The 24,005-nt window shown below is 36.3% G+C and overlaps 1 protein-coding gene across 1 annotated transcript in view; it reads right to left on the reverse strand.

The window, feature by feature from the left end:
* Positions 1–23,533, reverse strand: part of ODAD2 (outer dynein arm docking complex subunit 2) — a 71,311-nt gene extending 47,778 nt beyond the window's left edge. Inside the window, exons 1-10 of the mRNA XM_072329628.1 lie at positions 23,472–23,533; positions 22,102–22,353; positions 20,950–21,107; positions 19,551–19,746; positions 18,890–18,996; positions 18,291–18,427; positions 17,237–17,353; positions 13,312–13,529; positions 12,311–12,427; positions 11,962–12,106 (exon numbers count right to left, since the gene is read on the reverse strand). Coding sequence (XP_072185729.1) covers positions 11,962–12,106; positions 12,311–12,427; positions 13,312–13,529; positions 17,237–17,353; positions 18,291–18,427; positions 18,890–18,996; positions 19,551–19,746; positions 20,950–21,107; positions 22,102–22,325 — 1,419 coding nt within the window. The 5' untranslated portion in view covers positions 22,326–22,353; positions 23,472–23,533. The remainder of the gene's footprint in view (positions 1–11,961; positions 12,107–12,310; positions 12,428–13,311; positions 13,530–17,236; positions 17,354–18,290; positions 18,428–18,889; positions 18,997–19,550; positions 19,747–20,949; positions 21,108–22,101; positions 22,354–23,471) is intronic.
* Positions 23,534–24,005: the final 472 nt, after the last annotated feature.

Here is a 24,005-nt window from a genome sequence, read left to right on the forward strand (position 1 = left end):
TTTTTGAAGTGTTTAATTGAGCACTATCATAATAGTATTATGCACAGATAAATCTACTTAAAAATCTAATGTATGAATACAAAGGCAGCTGTATTAGATAATAATTGTACACACATTTGATATCTGTGAGTACAGTCTTGCTATCTGTGCTGGAAGGAAGATTAGGAAAAGACCTGTATCTTTTCATTCTTAAAAAGGTTTTCTGAAGACAGCCCCTCGCTATTATGTGTATATTCTGAATTCTGTGTGCCCGTCTATTTAACTTCACACCCAGACACTGTGAAATACATTTGAACTGAATGGAGATGCCCTGCCAAGGAACTTAGATCTGCATATGAGAGCTTGTGTCCAGTTAATCCACATTCTTTGCCATTTCCAGTGCTTGGTAGTCAGTTCAGTATTAGAAACATCCTGATATGGTGATGTTTCCCCAGTTGACTGAATTTATCAGTCAGTTCATGCTGAGTATGCAGCAAAATGCAAGCTTATGCAAGATGTATGAACTTTTGCCTGCATCAAGATCCCCTTTTCACTTGCTTGCATCACGCCTTCAGAAATTTTTCCATAGGATCTCAACGAATGCTAGGCTTTGCTTTGTGAGTATTCATAGAATCACAGAATCATAGGATGGCCTGCGCTGAAAAGGATTGTAATGATCACCTAGTTTCAACCCCACTGCTATGTGCAGGGTCACCAACCACGAGACCAGGCTGCCCAGAGGTGTCCCTACTGACACCTTCAGGCAAAAATGCATTCCAGAACAGCATGCCTCCAACAACTCTCAAGTTCTGGTTTCTCCACAACAAAAGCAGAGGCAGAAAGGCACGCTAAGAACAGCTACAAAGACAATCCTGTGTTCTCCATGTTGGTGGTGGATAAGAGACAGTGAGGTTACACAGTATCAGGCCTGAGATATGCTAGGTATGAGAAAAAAAAAATAATGTACAGAATATCTTTATTTTGAATACATTGTTCTGACTAGTGATGAAATCTCTATTACAGGAAAGAAATACTGTCTAGAAGACACAAAAATTAACACACAAAGAATCATTCATTTTTGTTAGTAAGCAGGATTAATTGTCTCCCAAGCCTATTTTCTATCATTTATTTTTTCATGAACTTTTATTAGCATGAAATTTTATGAATGTATTTTTTATATTTCATTGTCTTCTTTTAAACAATTATCTCAATCATAATATAATTTTTAAAAAATTAAGTGTACAAGATTAAGATTTCAACATCACTTACCCCATCCACTGTAAAACCCTTTCCAATCAGTATAAGACTTTCAATTTTGGAACTGTTAATTCCATTCAGTAAGACTAAAGAAAGATATAGAAGTACTCTGGAGTAACCTCTGGATCATTAAAGTTTTTGCAGATGTTTTAGCAGCAGCTGGACACACCAGCTCTTCAGAGAGCTGAGACTGTAAGGAGCTGTACAGGAGACTCATGGAGTATCTAACCCAATCGTTTTCATCTGGTACAGTCCAAGTTACAGGATGCACTGATCCTTGCTTTTTGTTCAAACCCTCCAACATCCACATTATAGGATTACAAATAATAAAAGTACTAACAAGGCTATGATGAAACGGATTCCAAAAGTGTTGCCCAATTCATAGGAAAATGTTTGTACACTCATGGAAAAATAATATTATTATAAAGAAGTTGCAGTGCATTTCAGTTCCCTGAGGCAAAAAAATTAAATAAAAATGAAATATATGCAACATTTGACTCACAAGCATTTCAGTAAATATACCTATTCAAAAGTTCATTTTTGTATCAATACATTCAACTTGTATGTGGATTTAGATGAATATGCTTGAATATAACCAGAAAAGGAACTCATAGAACAAAACCATGATTAAAGTGGAATTCCAGCCCAAACTGCCTCTCTTACAAAACAAGAAAGTAAAAACAAGTAGTAAAGTATAAAACAGAATTCTTAATTTGAAACTTTCCAACATTTTGATTTTATATTGAACTTGACTCAAATCTCAGATCGCTGTGATTTATTGCTGGAAATTTAAAATAAATTTTGATAAAGCCTAATGAAAGACTGAGAACTTCAGTATATTATGCATGATATGCTTCAGCAAGGCAATTTTTCTATGTTAGTGAACCTCCAAACACTCCGTTTTGTTCTGGTTTAAATACAAGTTCCAATTTTTCATTTTAGTTTATAAAACATACAAGCTGCAACTTGTTAGAGATGAGTTATGGACAAGTATAACTCAGTTGTGGAACAATTCCCTTCCCCACTTCCTGAATCTTCTAGAGTTCTTGGGCTATAGCCTGGCAGTGTGTAAACCATAACGGTTAGTATTATAGCTAAAGCCAGTGGAAAATAACAAGCATCACAAAAGCACATAATCCAAAATGTTTATGTTGGACTTCAAGTCACAGTGCACAGAAGTTGTGTGATTTTAGTTGCAGATTAATCCTTTCACCTTGCTTCTGTGTCACAGTGGCAGAGGCAAAATACATGTTACGACCTAGGTTCACTGAGTTAATTTGTCATGACCTTTTATGAAATTGGAAAAAAAAAAAAAAGTTACTTTTGAAACAAAAGAACAAATCTATTATTATTATTTTCTGAGTGAACTAGAAGGTTTTATTAAACAGTGTGATTCCTTCTTTGAAAACTCTGCCTGGACATATACCCACTCTGTTAGCTTTCCTTTTTGGTGCTTAGCAATTGGATTTGGTTACAGAGAGGAAGAGTCAGTGGAGTACATGTGCAAATACATGTAGTGTTTTAATAGAAAAGTAAAAAGATTATACTGTGGGCAACATACCCACAATCTCATTATTATATCTAGATCAGATTGCTTCAGTATATATTAATCTGAGATTTAATCTAACAGATCAATCAGAAACTATTGCTATTGCAAAATGTCATTATTCATGAGAATGCATAAACACTGAACTCAGAATTCTGAGTTTTAGCTCTGGCTTTGGTTTTAGCTACCACACACCATCTGTTAGTACCTGTGGTAGCCATACCAGAGTTCAGACTTCAGTTTGACCTTTCAGAGTATCTTGACGTAACCATAATTAAGCAGTAAGTCTTAGACTGTATCCAACTCAAACCATAGGCTTCCAATGACACTCCAGCTGAAAAAACTCAGCTTCAACAACCATCCAGAATTTCCTCTACCTAACATAACAGCTCCTTTCAGCATATATACATTGCATGACTTCATCTTCCACCATTCTCTGTAAGAGAAGCAACCTTCCTCGGTCCTCATACCAGCAGTACACTGTCTTCAAATTCCACTGTCATCAACCCAGATGCAGTCCATATTCAAATGACTTACCTCAGCATCAATAATGAAAGGACCTTGTTTGTGCAAAGTAACAGGTCACACATTTCCTCAGGCCAGACCTTAAGAAGGTTGCTCACTCATTTCTTTTTACCATGACATTCCAAATCACAGCTACTGCTCTGCTCTCTCTTTACTTTCAGAAGAGGTTGCTCTGAAGAGTGAAGACTTACACACTTGTAAGTCACATGCAACAGGACAGCCATCCTGTTCAGTGCTCTCCAATACAAAGCTTTCTGCCTCCCCTCATCAGTGTCCAAAAGGTCTGAGAAATCCCTCTAGAAATGGTAATACCAATTTCTGTGATCAAGAAAGGAATCATTTTGCAGTGGGAAACTACACTGATAGAATAATTTGAATAGCAGCATGCAATGCCCCAGAATATGTTGATAATAACTTCTTTCAAGTAGTACAGGAACCCATGTGAAAAAGGTGCTATGCTGGACCTTGTCCTCACAATGAAAAGGGGCTGGTGAATGATGTCAATCTCAAGGGTAGCCTTGGCTGTATTGACTACAAAATGGTGGAGTTCAAAATTCTTAGGGTATGAAAGAGGGTGCGCAGCAAGCTTGCTACTCTGGACTTCAGGAGTGCAGACCTCGACCTCTTCAGAGAACTACTTGGCAGGGTGACATGGGAGAAAGCCCTGGAAAGAAGAGAGGCCCAAGAAAGCTGATCAGTATTCAAGGACCATCTCGTTCAAGCCCAGAAGCAGACAAAAAGGAAGGCAGACAAGAATGCCAGGAGGCCTCTGTGGATCAACAAGGGAATCCTGGATTTACTCATGCTCAAAAAGAAAGTCTATAGGGAGTGTAAGCAGGAAAAGTTACATTGGAGGACTACAAAGAAGCTGTCAGAGCATCCAGGGATTTGGTTAAAAAAGCTAAAACCCAAATAGAATTAAATCTAGCCAGGGACGTGAAGGGGAACAAGAAGAAATTCTACAGGTATAACAGTGATGAAAAGAAGGTCAGGGAGGATGTGGGCCCTCTCTGGAAGGAAACTAGAGACCTGGTCACAAGGGATACAGAGAAAGCTAAGATGTGCAATGACTTTTTGACTCAGTTGACACTAGCAAGGGTACTAGTAACACCACACAAGTTGCAGAAAGCAATGGTAAGAACTTGCAGAAGGTAGATCTGCCTACTGTAAGTGGAGATCAGCTTCAAGACTATCTAAAGAACCTGAAGGTGTACAAGTCTATGGAACCACTGAGATCCATACACAGGTTCTGAGGGAACTGGTAGATGAAGTTGCCAAGCTACTATCCACCGTATTTGAAAAGTCATGGCAGTCTGGCAAAGTTCCCACTGACTGGAAAAGGGGAAACACAACCCCCATTTTCAAGAAGGGAAAAAAGAAGATTGACGGAACTACAGGCCGGCCAGTCTCACCTCTGTGCCTGGCAAAATCATGAAGCAGATCCTCCTGAAGATGATACTAAGGCAAATGAAAAATTGATGTTTGGTGATAATCAGTCTGGCTTTACCAGGAGCAAGTCATGCCTGACAAACTTGGTGACCTTTTATGAGAGTTTCAGCATCAGTAGATGAAGGAAGAGCAACTGATGACATCTACCTGGACTTGTGCAAAGTGTTTGACACTGTCCTGAATGACATCTGGTTGACAAATTGGAGAAAAATGGATATGGGAAATGGACAACTCAAAGGATAAGGTATTGGTTAATGGTCACACTCAGGGGCTTGCAGTCAGCAGATGCAATGTCCAAGCAGAGACCTATGACAGGTGGCATTCCTCAGAGATCAGAGTTGGGACTGGTGTTATTTAACATCTCTCTGGGTGATATGGACAAGTGGGATCAAGTGACTCTTAGCAAGTCTGCAGACAACACCAAGCTGAGTAGTGCAGTTGACACGCTAAAGAGAAGGGATGCCATCCAGAAGGACCTGGACAGGCCTGAGGGGTGGGCCCATGCCACCCTGATGAAGTTCAACAGGGCCAAGTAAAAGGTCCTGCAACAGGGTCAAGGCAATCCCAAGCACAGATACAGGTTAGGTGAAGAACAGCTTGAGAGCAGCCCCAAGTGTCAGTTGATGAAAGATTCAACATCAGCTGGCAATGTGCCTTTGCAACCATATCCTGGGTTGCATCAAGAGAAGTGTGACCAGCAGTTCAAGGGAGGTGATTCTGCCCCTCTACTCTGCTCTCATGAGATCCCACATACTGGGTCCAGTTCTGGTACCCCCAGCACAAGAAGGACATGGAAATGCTGAAGCAGGTCCAGAGAGGAACGAAAATGATCAGAAGGGTGGAGCATCTCCCTCACAGGGACAGGCTGAGAGAGCTGAGGCTCCACAGCCAAAAGAAGGGAAGGCTCTGAGGAGTCATTATAGTGGCCCTCCAGTACCTGAAGGGGGGAACCTACAGGAAAGCTGGGGAGGAACTTTTTATAGGGGTGTGTAGTGACAGAATGAGGTTTTAAACTGGAAGCGGGAAAATTTAGACTGGATGTCAGGAATAAATTCTTTACTGTGAGGGTGATGAGACACTGGAACAGGTTGCCCAGTGAGTTTCTGAATGCTCCCTCCCTGGAAGCATTCAAGGTCAGGCTGGATGGGACTTTGAGCAACCTGGTCTAGAGGGAGGTGTCCTTAACTCTAGCAAGGGAGATGGAACCAGATGATCTTAAAGGTACTTTCCAACCCAAACAATTCTACGATTCTTCCTTGTTTATCACTGATTTTTTATTTTTTTCCTTTTTTTCCCTTCTTTTTCTTTTTTTGTTTGTTTATTTCTGTCTTGCCTCTCAACAAGTCATCTAAGAAGCAAGTAGGAATGGGGGATCCTTAGGACAGTAATTAACCTCTATTATACAGAAATTCATTGGAGTTGGTGTTTATGGTCAAAAATCAACTGGCAGTTATATATTTTATATGCCTCTTGTGATTAGGAATGATTGTACAGTATTTTGAGGAGAGAGCTATGCAAGTTCTTTAGAGCTGCCAGTTATAATAATAATAATATGAGAGTTCTCCATTTGCCAATATTTCCTACCCAGTAAATTTATCATAAAAATTCTTTTTCATGACCAGCACTGGCTGAATTGTTAAAAAATACAGATCTTAACTACAAAACATAGCTTTTCTATGTTTTTGTCCCACCATTTTTTCAGCATTCATTCGTTTGTTTGTTTTTTTTTTTAAACAGAAATTTAAAAGAAATCTCAGCTAATACCAGAAGATGGGAACAGGAGATGTTCATGTATAGTGCAGAAGCGAGGGATATAAAAAGATTGCTTGCCAAAGCTGACACGTTAGCCAAATATGTACCTAGAAACACTAGCAAGTGGCACATGATTATGTTTCATGTGTTTGGTATTTTCTGAAGAATATCAGTCTACCACTTAGCCAAACTACTACAAAATTATTTTTGCATCTTGACCCTAAAGTACAGTTGAATAACCTCCAACAAATACTTTTGTAAGGGCAGATGAAAGGTTTCGTGTTAGGTACTCTACTAATAAGGTCACCTAAATTATTTGCAAACTTGACAGTTCTTAAAAAGTGTGCTATGCACTTATAAAATTATTTTATGTGAAAATATATTTATCTTCATATACCTAACATATATAACACTTATCTTCATATATAATAATTTAGTAGCTAAAATATACTCAAATGCAAGCCTTGCTAATATGATAGCACAAAGAAATAACTTATCTTTTTTCACAGAATGTGGAAAAAAAAATAACATGCCACATATTTCCTATACAGATATTTTGTTGCTATTAGATTCTAATATTTGCTTCTGTTACCCATCTAGGACTGGATTCCAAGATTACAGATAAATTCATCTAATAATATTGCATGCAAAATAATATCTGAGTTGGTTACATATCTACTCAAGTTCTTAACTTCTGTATTAATCTTCAGACTATCCAGTTGTAGTTGTACACTTCTACCCAGCAGTAAATCTTCCTGGGAAAATGGAAGCCAATTAAAAAGACAAATTAAAAGTTCCTCAAAAAATGGTATTTGCAGTTTTATGGGCAGTTTGATATTCAGGGATATCTGAGAACATTCAAGTTTAGACTTTTTCTATTGCTACCAGAAAATATTTAAGCAGTATTGAAATATGTAAAATAACTAGATGAGCAATTAATGTTTTAAGGGATGCACTGCAACATTAATGCCATTTTTTCTTTCTTACAAAATTCAAGGTAACTTTTAATTAGTTTCCCTACAAATGAATCAGTATTGGAAGACCATTTTATTCCTTACGCTAATATGTTTGGTCTATTTTGAGGATCAGTATTTGAAAATAAAATCACTTTTCTGCTACTCCCAAAATAAAACCAATTTCTTAATCCATGCATTTTTTATGAAGCTGATCTGAAATTTTATAATGAGTACAGTGTAATCTTAAGTATATGGAACATTTCCAGGATCACTGTAATTTAAGAAAGCTATATTTCTCAATTTTGCAGTTAAAAATACTGTGCCTATCCTCTATTTCACACAGAATATGAAAAGATACTATAAGCCACACCAGTGTTTAACCAAGTGCCATAAATTCATAATTGATTCTTTTGAAAGAGTTGCTGTATACACGACCTGTTAAACTTCAGGAGGGCTGAGATTACTACATAGCACTCTTCAGCTAGTCTTTCATTTGCACAAGAAAATAATTGGTTATTTTGAAAGGCTGAATGTTTGCCACAAAATTTTATGAAGAAGTTTCAGATAACTAAAACCCCAGACCTCAAATACAAGAAGTCTCCGATTATAGACAAATTGTGATTGACTACCAATGTATAGTAGAGGGGCATGTATGCCATTGTTTCGGCTTCTCCTTTCCACCTAGGCAGAGAAATGTCACACTGCAAACCCCACAGAGTGCAAAAGAACTCCCAAACACACATGCCTCTTCCATTTAAGACTGTTTTGGATATTCTGTGTCTAGTGTTCTGAAACAGGCCTGTTTCTGTAATAGATTGAACTTTTCTTATCCACACTTCTTCCTTTCATTTTCTGCACTTTCATATGCCCCAGCCACGTAAATTTCAATCTCCAGATGTCTCTCTGCCTTTTCCTTGGGAAGAAAACCCTCTTACACTTTTTATTAACAATATCTATATCAACATTTCTTTCCAAACTCTTCATCTTAGCTCCTGTCAGAGTCTCCCTGCAAATTTTCATTATTTCACCTACTACTAACTAGTACATTTATTTCCCTAGAATGCTAGCACCCTCCATGTACAGAATTATCAGCCAAGGAACCATTGTGCCTTCTTGCAAGCTCAATTTCTGTAACTGATAAGTTTGAGCTCCCTAAGAAACAAAAATAAATTCTACTAGATACACGAGTCTTCCGCCTTAGCTCTGCTCACACTGCAAAGAGGGATGATAGGCTGCAGCTCTATCCCAACCAGTACTCACTTCAACACCTGCATTATAAGAACTTGCCCCATAGCTTAGATTTCTTTGATATTCATTTCTTCAGCCAGTTTCCTAGGAGAAAAAAACAGGACTTTTAGATGAATCTTTAGGTGAATTTTTTTTATTTTTTTTATTTTTATTTTTATTTTTTTTATAGAGTGGCTTTTGCTTTAGTTTGGTTTGTTGTAGTTTTTTTCCCAGTGAACAGCCTCAGCTCTGTTGAAAAGAAGATAAAGCACTGGTACCCCCTGATCCCCATTTCTAGCAAAAAAAAAGTTGGTGTAAAATATGACCCCTTCACTCTTTTCCTTCATTTTTATTATTTTTTTTTTCACACGTAAAATGTAGGCCTTCCTCCAGAAATCTAATAAGTCAGAAACATTATTTTGATAAATAATGTAAAATCAGAACTAAGCTGTAACACTTGGTTGAAATATTAACAATTCTTCATTCCAGATATACCCAGTCTAGTCCCAAAAGATTCCTAACACAGTGCTGTCACCAAGCTCACTGATCTCCCTTTATTACCCATTCTTAAGCCAATGGGGAGACATAGCAATAAGACACATGCTCTATCTTCTGTTTCACAGCTCTGGGAAGCTTGAAGGTAGGACGAGGAGCCAGACCACAGAAGCAGCTGCTTCCCAGTAGAGCAATTCCAACATGGTTGCTCTTCCACAGAGAAGGGCAAAAAGTCAGAAGGGAATTTCCTCTGTATTAGAATTTTTGTCCTTGTCATTGTCTGTAAATACAATTCACATGACCCAGCGTTTACTTTATACAGGATGCAACTGTCTTTTTAAGATGGTAATCTAAAAGAGCCATAAAAAACAGGTATTTTTCAGGTTTTATGGAACTTTTGTGTTTGTAAATTAATGTTATAGAGTCTTGCTGAACTGTAAACTGTGTTTAATACAGCAGATACTCAAAAATTTTCACATCAAGAATGACTGTATTTTCTAACACCTACTATTTATTTCATTTGATTTTTAAAACGTGCAAAAATGTATTCAATTTTTTCAAAACATAAGCCCTCCAAAATTTATGCTTCTATATAAATATGTTTGTAGGTACTTAAGTATTGCAGTCATAAATTTATTTTCTCTTATGTTGCATGTGTCATGAACACTTGCCTACAAGAACAACAAGAATGCCAAAAAATCTTCCAAGTCTGGCCAGAAGTGCAGTATTTATACTTGAATTAAAATTAATTCCATGTGCAGGCTAAAGTAGCACTCCATCAATAAAGCATTTCAACCACTGTCTGTGGTATGGCACAGAGGCATCCCTTTTCGGCTTTATCTGACACTAGGGATTTCTTGCTTTACATAGCTAAAAATTGACAGAGAACTATTTTAAGTACATCTTCAAGTACTTTGTTTAATTTATATCTAGTTTAAATAGCTATTGGAAGACTTGGGTGCACATTAAAACATGAACAAGTATACATTTGAATCCTGAAAACAAAGTCTTTCCATATGATGGAATTGTATTAAAAATACATCTTACCAGGTACTCACTACATGATATCCATTCTAATTCTATTTCTAAGCCATTAAGTAATTTTGCTTGTTGACATCTAGAATAAAATACACTTATTTCTAAAATGGAAGAGCATGAAAAAATTTATTTTCCTATCTGCCCTTCTCATACTTCACTCAAAATGGTTTCCAGCAAGTGTAAATAAGTTTCAGTACTGAATCATGTCCAGTGTTAAAATCCAAACACATCTATATGAAGGATCTAAAGAGGAGAAGGATTTGTGAACTACAACATTAGGAGCCATTTAGGTAAAGAGGGTGGCTCATAGATATGCCAATGAAAAGATTTACATCAACAGTAATGAATTTCAAGTATTCTCTCCAGGGGGATCTGAGCTTATTACTAAAAAGTAACATGGCTATTTCTCTCAGTTCTCAGAAAGGTACAATGAGGTGGTCCATAAAATGGAAGCAAGCTATCAGTCGACTGAGAGATTTTAAAACCACATCTCCGACTGAAATTACATGCAAATTAAAAACAAACAAACAAACAACAGCAACAACAAAAAACTTCATTATTGTATATGTAGTGAGTGGGTTCAGCGTTAGGGATAGCTGAACAAGCTACTTGCTGGATGTTATGCAAGATCAAAACTGTGAAGACTTACTTTAGTGTAGCTAAAATGACAAGAATATAGAGGTTAAATCTAGGAAGGATGAAGCATAAAGAATTAGAGACTTGTATTATCCATCCATTTCCATGCCTCTGGTTATGGACAATAGCACAGGTCCCACATGACATGAACTGAGAAAAAACACTGAGAGTACATTAAAATACTTTTCTCCAATGCTGAAAGGACTAGAAGAAGACCAATCTGCTTACTCCTCATTAGTAATTTTGTTGTATCTACGAATACAACAGCACAATCATTTTTGTCTGTCAGATGTTTACGTTCTGTAGCTGTACTAAAAAAAAAAAAAAAAAAAAAAAAAACAAAAAAAACAGACCAACCAGCAACTTTATTAGTAACTTGCATTACTTAAATTCCTGTACAAACTTGTTAAGGATTTTTTCCTGAGGGAAAAACATGACTAGTTTTAGAATTTTCCAGAAGAGTTGAAGGGATTTGTTTTGTTTTGTTTTCAGACATGCACAGAAGTCTAAGAATCTTTACTTGTAGACTCCAAAAGATTTTCAACAACTCTGTATAAAAAGTCTTTTTTGTTTTAGAGGATCTGTTTATCATATATTTTCTTGCTCACTAACAGCAACTATCCAGACACAAGACCATGTTAGAACTACTTCAGTCATGCGTTAATCATAGTTGATGAAAGACTTTAGGCAAGTATTCAGTTTTAATAAAAACTCCTGAAAGTTATTATCCACATAAAGAAATACCTTGGAAAGTTTCAAAAAGCAAAATAGAAACCTAATAATTAATAAAGAAATTATACCATCTTAAGTTTTAAATAACACTGAACAGATGGCTTAATCTAAGGGTCTACATAAGCCAAAAACAGCAGATAAAAATGCAAGAGAATAAGGGTGGGTGATAGAAAAGCAAACAGCTCAATTCCTTAAACATTTAAACATGTGACATGGCAGGGCTACTGTAAAATTAAGAAAAAAAGAAAAAAAGAAAAGACACAAAGAATACAAAGAATGAGAAGCTGATATGGTGTCCTCAGATGCAGAAAAGAAAAACAGAAAGTGGCATTTTTTCTTTTATTTTTTTAATCAACACTCCTAACTTACCCTTAAATATTTTGCAAGTTTCTGAATTCCCCAGTATTCTGATGGCAAATCAGTGCTTCCTTCCTGGTGACGTACAGGCTGTTCTTCATCTTCATCAGTCTCTGAGGAACTTTCACTAACTTCTTCAAATATGTCTGATGTTTTACTAAAAATGAATGAAGACCATCACTCACTTTAGTTAGCTATAAAGTATTATGAACAAGCATATTTTAAATAGATATAACAATCCTGCCTAATAATAGCATTGGAAACATGTAATTATCACTACCAAACACTAACCATGGTGACAAATACTGTAAATACGGGAAATATTAATTAAAATTTTGAAGAAAAGACAAGTGAGCCGTACGTTTTCAAAGCTGTCGATGTTTTAACAGACTCAGAAGTAATACCAGAAACTTTCTTTTTTTTTTTCCCAGATACAGTGTTCTTTGTCCGTTGTTCTTTTTCTCTTGCAGCTTTGTCACTAAAATGTAAGAAAAAAATGTTTGAATGCATATTATATCAGTACATATAAGTTTATGAACCTGCACAATAGATTTTGTTAGAAAGAAAACATGCTGTATCTTAAATGACTGATATTAATTTATGAAAACGGTAGAATATTATAAAATTTGTATTACCCTAACATGTATGTAATACAAGATGAAAGAAGTATATGCAGCCAGACCACCATCCACCTGTCCTAGGATACCATCTCCAGCCATGACCAATAGCAGCTTTCTAGGTAATAGTGTGAGAACAACAGAGGAATACTTTTTTTCCAGAATATTCCTCATAAAGTTATGGTTCAGGGAAATCTTAAGTGTCCTCACATAAACAGTTTTGGATTATTTTTTTCCCATGAATTTCTCTGCTTTTTTTTATCTCAAGTTTAACATCCTGTGGCAAATAATAATAATAATAAAATATCTTTAGAGCTTAGATGTGTTTTGTGAAAAAAAAATAGGTCCCTTTGTTCTGAATTTCAATCTCACTGAGGCTCACTTCACTTGATGTTTTTGTATGAGAACAGACATCTTCTTCAGTCATTACTTATGTTTTCAAATCCCTCGTTTTCCTCCAGGCATCTTTTCTCCAGGTAGAGGAGTCCCAGTCTGTTTAGCTGTTCTTGATACTGAACTGTTCCACTGTTTCAATATTATGTATCCTCCTTTCCTTATATTTCAAGAAGAGTCCCAGGCCCAGCTGAGCAAAACTTTTGGTGCTTTTTGTTCCTAATTTACAATGTTGTGAAAATGAAATGCACTTTTTTGTCTGGATTGGTCATACTACAATAGTACTAACACTAATTGCTATAACAAGTTAGGGAGAGCTACAGAAAATTCAGTTATAAAGATAACTACTTACTCGTGGGCAGCAGAAGGCCCAATATTCTTCCACTTCATAGATGGTTCTAATATCTTCTTGTCAGTTGATCTGCTTTTTTCAGCAGAACATTTCTTTTTCTCATATACATTTTTTTCTGTGTAATCATCAAGGTTTTGGGATTGCTCAGAGACCTTAGCAACTGCTTCTACATGCTGATCATTTGTCTCATATGTTGGTTCTTTAAAAAATGCAAATTCCTAACAAAAGGAGACATGGTTTGTCAGTCATACTTCCAAACAATGGACATTACAACAATAACTTACCAGCAAAATTTGAGGTGAAGGGCTTAAAAATGTATTTACTAAGTGTAGAATTAAATTATAGGCATAAAAAGAGATTAACTTTAAAAGAATAAAATGTTAGATTAATCTGGAAAGTAACTGTATGCATACTAAAGGTTTTGAAATAAATGAAATAATTGGATTTGGAATTTCTTGAATAGACTTGGATATTGAGTGCATTTCAATTCCTAGTACGTTAAATAATTTGCAATACAAGCACTCTTATAGAACTTAGTGCCCAATGAGCTTTAAGACTTGGTCATTCTACTCTTTACAGACTATTTATATTAAAAAATATTTCCTTGCATGAAGCATTTAAAAAACATTCAATTAAAAAAAAAAAAAAAAGAAAAAAAAAAGAAAAAAAGAAAAAAACAAACATAAAACTGAAAATAGGCTGTAACAAACTGTTAGTCTTTGGTTCCAAGTAATTTAATTTGATATAGATTAGAATTAATGTAAATGCTTTCCATTTCAGTTTTTTTCATTTTCTGTCTCTCAAAATTGACAATAGTGAACAAGTCACACGCCAAAACAGAGCTGAGTGGCACCTACCACTCCTTCAGCTGTCAATGTCTGGTACCATGGCTGATCAAAAACATCCAGAACAGCAAAGACTTCTGTCAACTGCTATTTTATATTGGAACATATTCAATTTTTACAGGAAAGACAACATATGATCGCTACTTATTATTATTGCAGCTGTCACTACCAGATAGGCAAAGACATTCTTTTTTGTATCTGATTCAAGGCAGTTTTAAGGAGACTGTCACAGTATGGTCTGTCTTTGATTAGCCTCTGATGAGAATCGGCTGTTCCTGGCTCGCTAACCCAACTGTCTAATTGTAAATTAACTCTTGTTAATTCTCCCATTTTTAAAAAATAATCTAAACGAGACAAGTTAACGTGATCATCAGGGAACTGGTGCTGTAGCTAGACCAGTTAAACGTATTTTTAAAAGTATATTTCCTACAGCAGTGCATGCCAACACAGCACTTGTAAATGTTAACAAACAAGGCCAAGAAGATACAAGTTAATTGGTTCTGCAATGTATGTGTACGAAATGAGTTTTTTGAAACACTCTTCTTCTCAGAAAACAAACCAAAACTATTTCCAGTTGTACTTTATTTTATACAGGCAATCTTGAAAATAGTTTTTCTGTCCCTTTTATAGTTCTAGAGCAGAGCTGATTTTCCTTTAAACACAAATATAGTGCTGCTCTACAGAAATAACTTATTTATATTCTAACTTTAGAACGCAGAGTGTACTAAAATAGCTCATCAGCAAGGCAACTGGATACGATATTCCTGAACTATTAAAGTGGCATAGCTGGCACTCTTCAGTGTAAACTTCTTTACACTATCAGGGAATACAGAATCAATGATTTATATGACAACTAAAGGAATATAAAACAAATTCTATTTGTTTAGTCTTATTTAACATTTAAACATTTAACTTTCAAACCTAGTTACAGAATATTAGCAACTCTATTGCGATTTAAAATTAGAATTGTGAAAAATATTAAAATATCACCTTATTCTACATTTCATGGCCATCACATGAAGCCAAATCACTTTGAAAACACATTAAAACAGTAACTAAAACATTTATATACTGGCCAATTTACGAAATGTAAGCCAATATTTAGATATGGAATTAAAGACATATTTGCATATAGGATAAGTAAAATCCACTTTAGAACTTTTGCACTCACCACCCTTTTGAACAGAACAACTTGCAAATTTAATTACACTACCATTGCTGTAAGCTACTGTACCTATGTGTACAATTTAAGATGCACTGTTCTTTCAGAACTGTCACATTTTCTTGTCTCAAAAAAGTAAGTATCAGCTCTAAACCTCCCCAAACTGATACCTAAGCATTTGAAAATTTCTCTGTTAATGTCTTCTTCCTTAAAATAATTAAAATTGCATACCAATAACCATAATAAAACTTTTGACAGGTTTTAGCCTGTAAGGGATTTTACTGCAGAGCTATTAACCTGTTATAAGCACAATAGGAGTCTGAAAAAAAAAGTGTATTTTTGTTTGTCTTTTTGTTTTTTATAACAGGAATGATGGAACAACTAAAATTGTAGTGGCATATCTGATTCTGTTTTAACACACAAAACATGATGCTCCTTACTCTAATTTAGAGCTCCAAATAAATGTCAAATGCATTTTTGAATGACTGAAACAACAACAACTTTGTAAGCTGGACACATAACTCTTAGCTCTGAAATTTAAATCAGGTAGTTCTTGTAAAAAAACAATTGGTCTACAAAAAATGAAGATAAAAATTCAAGTGGTTTTGATCATGGGAAAATATTGCCATAAAAAGTTGACCTTTTCTGTAACGATATAATATTTTCCTACTCTGACATTTCCAGTGCTCCATAAGGAATAACACCAGAAGACAAGTAGAATTTTTTATGCAAAATTAGAAGCTGACCTCACATGCTGGATCAAACTTCATGATTCTCTATGATAGAACTATAAGTGAAATAGAGTAGCATCTGCTTTCAAGCAAAGAAAACCAAAAACCCTCATCCACAACTCTAAAATGTAAGCAATTTTAGTAACATTTAGTATTATGAAGACTAGTACTAATACTACAGATCAACTGCCGTGTTTGAGGTAAGTGTTCTGTCTTTGCTCATGCTGTGCTTCCTATTTACCTCTGAATTTTTTTATATGAATACAACAGCAGTTCTTCCCTTTATTTCTTTTTATTTGTTTGTTTTGTGATTGGGCTGGGTTCTGCTAAAATATGCTATGGTTACGACCAGCTGAAGCAGCATCAGTTGCATAAGGCTTGCAGATACATTAGTTTCCAATGGAGGTTTATGCTGCATTCAGGCTGATTCCAGAGGGAAGATGCATTTGTGAGGTTTCAGTTACAAATGCTACAAAGGAACAGGCTGTGCAGTTGTACACAAGAAGTACAAGCTTTCTCCACGAGTGTCCCAGGCAACTCCATGCCTCCAGACACTAAGACTTTCTTTTAAGTACAAAATTCATTGTTTTATCATAGAATTGTTATTTACAAATAAACAAAACTATGACTAATTGTACCTTTCTGAATCCTGGAACACATACGTATGTTTTATTCAAGACTACATATCAATAATTATTGCTTAGTAAGATTTGTATCTTCCACTTCACTACAGTGGAGCTAACTCACTCTGAAACTCAAACTGATTTCACAAAAGGTTTAGACATGCCATAAAATAGAGTCTGTGATGTCAGTACTTCCTAAACTCACAACTACCTGAATGTAAGCTGGCAGCTATAGCACTTAGAGTTGCATTACAATTATCAGGAAGGTAAGGTAAGCTGGTTGGAATAACAAGGAGTCTGAATTCAAGACATGATTAGAGTAAGGATGAAACTTACTCCTCCCATGAGAGAGAATAACACCCTTTTTACATCACGACTTAATTATTCGCAAAAAAGAATATATTTAATTGAGACATGAGAAAGCACAAACTAAAATAATGAAGGCATCTCAGACTTCAAAATTTTGCATTTGATCAAAGATTTAACATTCAGGTCTATAATGTAATTCTTACCAATACACATTTGTACAAATCAGAAATACACCTAGAATCAGTATATACATACCTGCTTAGCCATATTTTCCACAAATTTAGGTGATCTTTCTCTTAAAAATGTGACAATATCTTTATACATATCACTTTTTCTTTCGTAGTCAATTTCATCTTTACCCTTAATTTCACCCTTCAAGAAAGAATAAATTTAAGTTACTAATAGTATTGCTAAATTTAATCTGTATGGTAAAACACTGCCAAAGAATACACAGGTCATACAGCATAAAGAATTAGGTGCAGAAGCCTCACACTTCACATAGTTCATCAGACTTTAGTAACAGGCAGTGAAGATGTATGGATCACTTCTATGGATCCCAGCAGATAATGAAGGTGTTATATGCAGTTCTGCAAGTTAAAGTTCATTGTACTACACATAGTTCAACTGGAAAGGATTTAGGACTCATAGCAAACAAACAAACAAGCAAACAAAACAAAACAAAACTGAATGTGAGCTATTTTTTTAACTCTTAAGAAAAACAGTTTGAAAAGTTATACTTGATGGACATCATTTTCTCTTCAAAATATTGGTCACTGCTGAAACTGCATGGATGAAGGACTATACAAAATCTATTTGCAAAGAGCTAACTGGAATGAAAAGCAGATAAAAAGAGATAAAGAATTTCTAGAACAGTTCCACTGAAAGGGAAAGAACTGCTTATATCTCATAGGAATACAAAAGCAAGCTATCTGTATGACTGTCAATATAAAGCATCAGCAATATTAGTCATACAGTAACATCATAGCCTAGGTAAGGAGCAATGAGGACCTAGAGATGTACCTAGTCCCATAGTACCTTTCAGTAGGAGTAGTGTGAAGAACTTCAGGCACATGCAAAGACCAAACAAGCTCTGCTATCAAAAACTTAAAGAAAAGGCACTCTAAATGTATGGGAAAATTAGTATATTATTCCTTCTCACTGCTAGCATTACTATTTCTTCTCCATCAGTATAAGTAAACTAACTGTACAGGTCTTACAGCTTAAATACCGTTACCCCAACCCAAATGGACTTTTTATTCTAGCACATACAAATATTTGTTACTCCATGGTATTCCTTATTATTACTTACTCCATTTAAAAACACTCCTGCTGTGCTGCAAGTGATACACAAAGGCTCAGTGTCGTGTGGTTTGATGATTAAGTAACAAATTTCCCCATGCACTTGTCTCCATGGAGGAGCTCTGCATCCATTAGAGAATGTGTAATCTGTAACCAATAAGCATTAGTGATTTTATCCAATTTAGAATTATATTTTCATAGTTATTCCTGAAGATTAATATAATACACATGCAAATCAAGCTCCCAGAACAATATGTTACACTTAAATATTCACACTGTTGGGAATCAGTCATATAAAAGTCTGTGCACCATGGCCTAAACCAACAAAGAACTGTGACTATGCCTAGCACGTTTCATGTTCAAGGACTCAGTTTATTACCTCTACTTCAAATGAAGGCATATGATGAGATATTTCTCTAAGAAAAGTCTAAAGTAGCACATTCTGTATCTGAAAATACATTTTATTTTACTTCCAATTTTTAAAATGGAAAAAAATAAATAAATTTATTAATGAAATTATTTTAATGAAATTATTTTAACACTTTCCACATAACAGACAAATACTTTAATAAGAGTATGTGTAAATATTAGATATGATAAAATTTGGACCTGATGTATATTCCAGTGATTCCAGTACGGTATCCTCTCCTTTCCCAGAGAAACTCTTGAGAAGATTCACTTCATTATTCACAGCAGCTGGATTTAGTCTTACGTCTCTGCATTTACAAGAAAACAGTCTCAATTCTATTCATCAAAAGGATGTGCATTGAGATATTAAAATGGAATACAATAGGATTTTTTTCTTTTACACGAAGTTTTAGTAGTAGCAACTGAGATCTGGGGATGGGTCACTTACCATTGATTTTCTTTGTTTTATCTGTTAGTTCAAAGACATTTAATTCACAGCTAAGATGTTCTTGTAACTGTGAAACAGACTCATTGTGTTTTCATGAAGAAATAATCAGTTCCTTAAAAATATTTAACTGTTACTTTGTTATTTGTACAAATTACTTCAATTTGCTATGAAATGCAAAACATATGCAATAAAAAAACCTAAAGACTTGTAGGCACATAATCACATACCCACACTTACAGCAAAGCCTTTAGGGAAAAGAATTTTTCAGTACCTTAGCAGACAGTGAAAGTTATCTCAATAAATATATCACATGAAAAGCACATGTTGCGGGCTGAAAACAATCTAATTTAATAATAAAATGAAAAAAAAAATGCATGAGCTGACATACGTAGGCTGCATTTGAAGTGTACTTACTGTGAAATGTGTTTTAAAGAACTGTTAAGGAGTTGCATATCCAGCTGATGGAGAAGAATAGCAATTTTCATTTTCATCTCTGTTTGAAGATCATCATCGTTTTTCATTTTTTCAAGTAAACGCAACATGGATGTATCTTCTCCTTCAACAGTCCCATATTCAGGGCCAAGAATTTTAATGATAGGATCTCTGTTAGCTGTAAACATGAAATACAATATATATAATGGGGTACTACATTAAAAAGAGTAGTTAGTTAGCAAGACTGACACTTTTTATCTCAACTGCTGAATAATTTTATGTTTTCATTTACAAAATTGTTTTTAAAAAAATTATTAAATAAAGAGGTGATAATTAAATACTCCTTCTTATCAAAAGCCTGCTTTCCTGTAAATATGTCCAGTTGATCATCAAAACAGGAAATCAACTCACTGAAAACAGATCATTTGGGTAACAAGATTTAGTGTTAAAGAAAGTATTTAAAGTTTTCTAGCAGCATTCGCAATGTCTCCATTACTTCCTCAGCTGTGCCAGCTGTCTTTTTTTTTTTTTTGGTAAATGGTGACATAACTGCTTGTCAATGGGTTTTACAAAAACAATTTGCCCTCTTCTTGAAGTCTCATGCAGCTGTGAATGTATCAGCATGACACTCTGTCCATATTATTTGTCTCTATTATTCATGGTTGATCACTATCAGCGACAGGACCCTGGGTTAGATGTGTCTTAAGTTTGATTCAGTGCATTTACAGTTTCATATTGCAGATCCAATTTCTACTAACAGTACTGAGAAATACTTCTGACCTCTTCTACTTCCAGTGAGAGAGGGATATCCAGTTTAGCATAGGGATCTTGTCAGTTGGAAACACTAGGACTAGAATATGACACAATAAAAGTAACTGTGCCTGTATTTTTAACAGTTTTTGTGAGAAGAACCTGGAAATGTTCACCATGAAGCCTATGTGGGTAAGAATGTCTTAAGCATATGAGGTTTTCCTTGAAAGTCCTTACAGGATGTAATATTTTAAAAGGGCATTGAACTCTGGACATAGGAAAAAGTGGTATTAGCCTCTAATGATACATTCTTCTTCTGAAATGTAAACCAACTGTCCATTGCAATAGAATGTGTATTATTCCGTATACATGATTTTGAATATGCAAATCAGCAGTTTAGTTTTATTTCATATTTCGCTGTTACAGATTACTGTGAAGTAAAAGAACAGAAACTTCATTAAGCCCTGGATCAGCACTTTCGACCACATTCTTGAATCAACACCTTTTCATATACCTAAAATGAAGGCATGCATTTCTTTCTTCACATTTCATAAACACAAATCCAAGGAAAAGAGATATTTTTGAGAGAGAGGAAAGACTGGGGAAAAAAAAAAAAAAAAAGAAAGGAAACCTTCAAGGCATGCCTGTGCTTCCTTTAACTTTTTATCCGTAGTAATTTGTAGCAAACGGGACAGCTGGTCAAAATTGCGAACTCTGAGATTGGAAGCAGAGAGGACAAGTAAGGGCTGTCCATCTTCATCTTTGGCTTCAGACTGAACAGTTGCTTCACTGGAAAAGAGGTAAATGATATCTTTTTAAAGTAGGAACAGCAAATTTTAAAAGATGAATCTTGAATGTTATTCAAGCTTCACATGATAAATCATTACAATTTCTTTAGAATGTATTTCAGTAAGCTTCCAGGGTAAACCAATTTATTCACTGCAGATCACACCTGTAACTCGTTTGCTTTACCCTGGTAACACCTTTAAATAGAATTTTGAAAGGCTGAATTTGTGACAAACCTGCCTTACAGGACTGAGATCTTTTCAGACAGCATCCATCAGAATCTCTCTGAAGTCCCTTCTTTAGGCTTAGGTTACTGTATTTTACAACAAAGCTTGCTACGTCCCATCTCCTTTTCAAAACTTCAAAAAGTATACAGGCATAAATACTGATCACAAGAAAGATTCAAGTAGCATAGAGAAGGGTCTTATCTGGCTGTATTTTTGCCACTTCATTAGATTGAAAAACTGGCATATACCTCTGGATTATTAATTTTTCAAAGCTAGTTTTTGAATTCTAGAAGAATTCTTACAGTATTTGAAAAGTAAGTCATAGCAGTATAACTGCTATGTTGATAAGACTGAAACTTTATATTAAAACTGCCTGCTCACAAAGAACTTGGAAACTACAGTTTCCAAAGAAGCTGAAATTCAAGATTGTGCTTGTTAATCCACCTCAAAAGCAGCATTAAAACCTACACTTCTAACATTTTGGGGAATCACAGAGTTAATCAGATAGGCACCTTGTCAGAAGTCATAAGAACAGAAACTGCAGTTTGTACAATCTGCTAACCAGAGTGGTCTGCATCACAACCAACACAGAATGATCACAAACTCTACAAACAAAAACAACCACATTTTAAAGGTAAAAATTTCTATATTCGACAGTAAAGAAGCTCACTTTAGCATCTGAAATACACTAAAACTTTACAATGAATTGGTACAGTTTCACTTTGTTGTTCACCTCCTACATTTTAAAACATGCTACAGTTCACACTTACTTTATCACATAACCCTCTCCAAATGCTGAGCAGTCCAACTGCGTTTTCCACTCTAGGGGATCCCTGAAGACAAATGCTGCTTCCTGAGGGTGTCTAGTGCTGAAATCCTCGGCAAACTTAACAATCTGATTTAAAAGAGATTCATTCAGAGGAGTGATTTCAAGTGTGCCAGTTCCAGAACCAGCAGCAGTCCACTGTGCTGCTCTTGCCAATGCCGCTCCCATGGTCTTGGCTTGTCTCACAGGTGGACACCTTATCAAACAAACAGAGAGAATGACTAAACTGAACTCTTGAATGATAAGGACAATATGCTGTAATTAGACACAGCTGTAGGTTTCCTTGCTCACTGCAGGAGAGTTGGACTAGACAGTCTTTCAGGGTGCCTTCCAACTCAAATGATTCTATGATTCTGTAACAAACCTATCTATGAATTGGATTATTTTACTTTTGGTAAATTCCTGAAGGGGGGATTGAAGAAAAGAACTAGACAGATTTTTTCAAGTGATAAGGAAAACTGGTGGGAAGAGGATTAAAAAATAAAACAAAATCTTTCTCATCTTGATGAATTTCTGGCACTACCAGTAATCCACAGAGCTGACAGCAGATCTGTCAGGGCTAAAACATTCATTTTCATTGAATCATAGAATGGCTTGGATTGGAAGGGCCCCAAAGCTCTTTAAATTCCAACCTCCCTGCCACAGGCAGGGCCACCAGCCTGCAGATCTGGCATCAGAACTGGTTGCCCAGGGCCCCTGGGCATCAGAGCAGGTTGCCAACCTGGTCTTGAACACCTCCAAGGAAGGAGCATCCACCACCTCTCTGGGCATCCCGTTCTAGCACCTCACCTCCCTCTCTTCCTCCTTGAGCTTAAAACCATTCCCCCTTTCCTTATCACTATCTACCCTTGTAAAAAGTTGATTCCCTTCTTTTTTATAATCCTCTTTTAAATACTGGAAGGCTGCAATGAAGTCTCCCCACAGCCTTTTCTTCTCCAGGTTGAACAAGCCCAACTCCCTTAGCCTGTCTGTGCAGGGCAAGTGCTCCAGCCCTCTGATTCTGGCCCACCTTTGAACCCTATCCAACAGCTCTGCATCCCTCCTGTGTTGGGGACCCTAGACTCAGACCCAGTACCACAGCTGGTGCCTCATGAGGGCAGAACACCGAGGGACAGTCACCTCCCTGTCCCCGCTGGCCACCCCTCTGCATTCAAAAGAAGAGGAGAAGGTTCTCCTTGCAAAGTTGACACCGCTGTTACAAACTCTACGTGCAAGAAGGACCCACATACACCAACTCCCCCAGTGACTATCCCCATTTGCTTTCTTTACACGGAGGGTCAAAAGAAGGTTCTAGACCACCTGCAGAGGCCGTACCTTGCCCTGGACGAGCCGCTCCGGCCTCCGCCATCTCCGCTCGGGCCACAAGCGAGGCGATGCGTCGCTATGGCGACAGGGCCCGCGGCAGCCGTTACTCGGAGCAGCGGGTAAACAGCGGCAGCGGCCGCGCCTCAGGGCAGCGGGCGGGAGGGGCTGAGGGGAAGCGGCGCTGTCGCGGCGGTGTTGGTGCTGAGGGAAGCCGAGGTAAAAAGGGGACGGAATTTCACATCGTGGAGCGGGAGAGGCTGTGCTTGAAGGCACGTGTAAAACTGTGGAAGCGGGAATAAGTTTTTGGCGTGGAATTAAATGAAATCGTTCAGTTGGTTAAAGCCGCTTCACGCCGGCGTTTAAAGGAAGACCACTGAGTGCTTTGTAGGTTGAAGTCGAGCCAGTATAACTCAAACCTTTCGCTGCCTTTTGGTCATTACAAGAAAACAGCTTTAATTCATAAGGTTAACGTGGACCATTTTTATTTCTTGAGTCGGTGTGACAGATTATGCTTGAAATGCTCTTTTATTAAAGAAAATATAG

Source organism: Excalfactoria chinensis, chromosome 2 (genome assembly GCF_039878825.1).
Source record: "Excalfactoria chinensis isolate bCotChi1 chromosome 2, bCotChi1.hap2, whole genome shotgun sequence".
In the NCBI taxonomy this organism is placed as follows: domain Eukaryota; kingdom Metazoa; phylum Chordata; class Aves; order Galliformes; family Phasianidae; genus Excalfactoria; species Excalfactoria chinensis.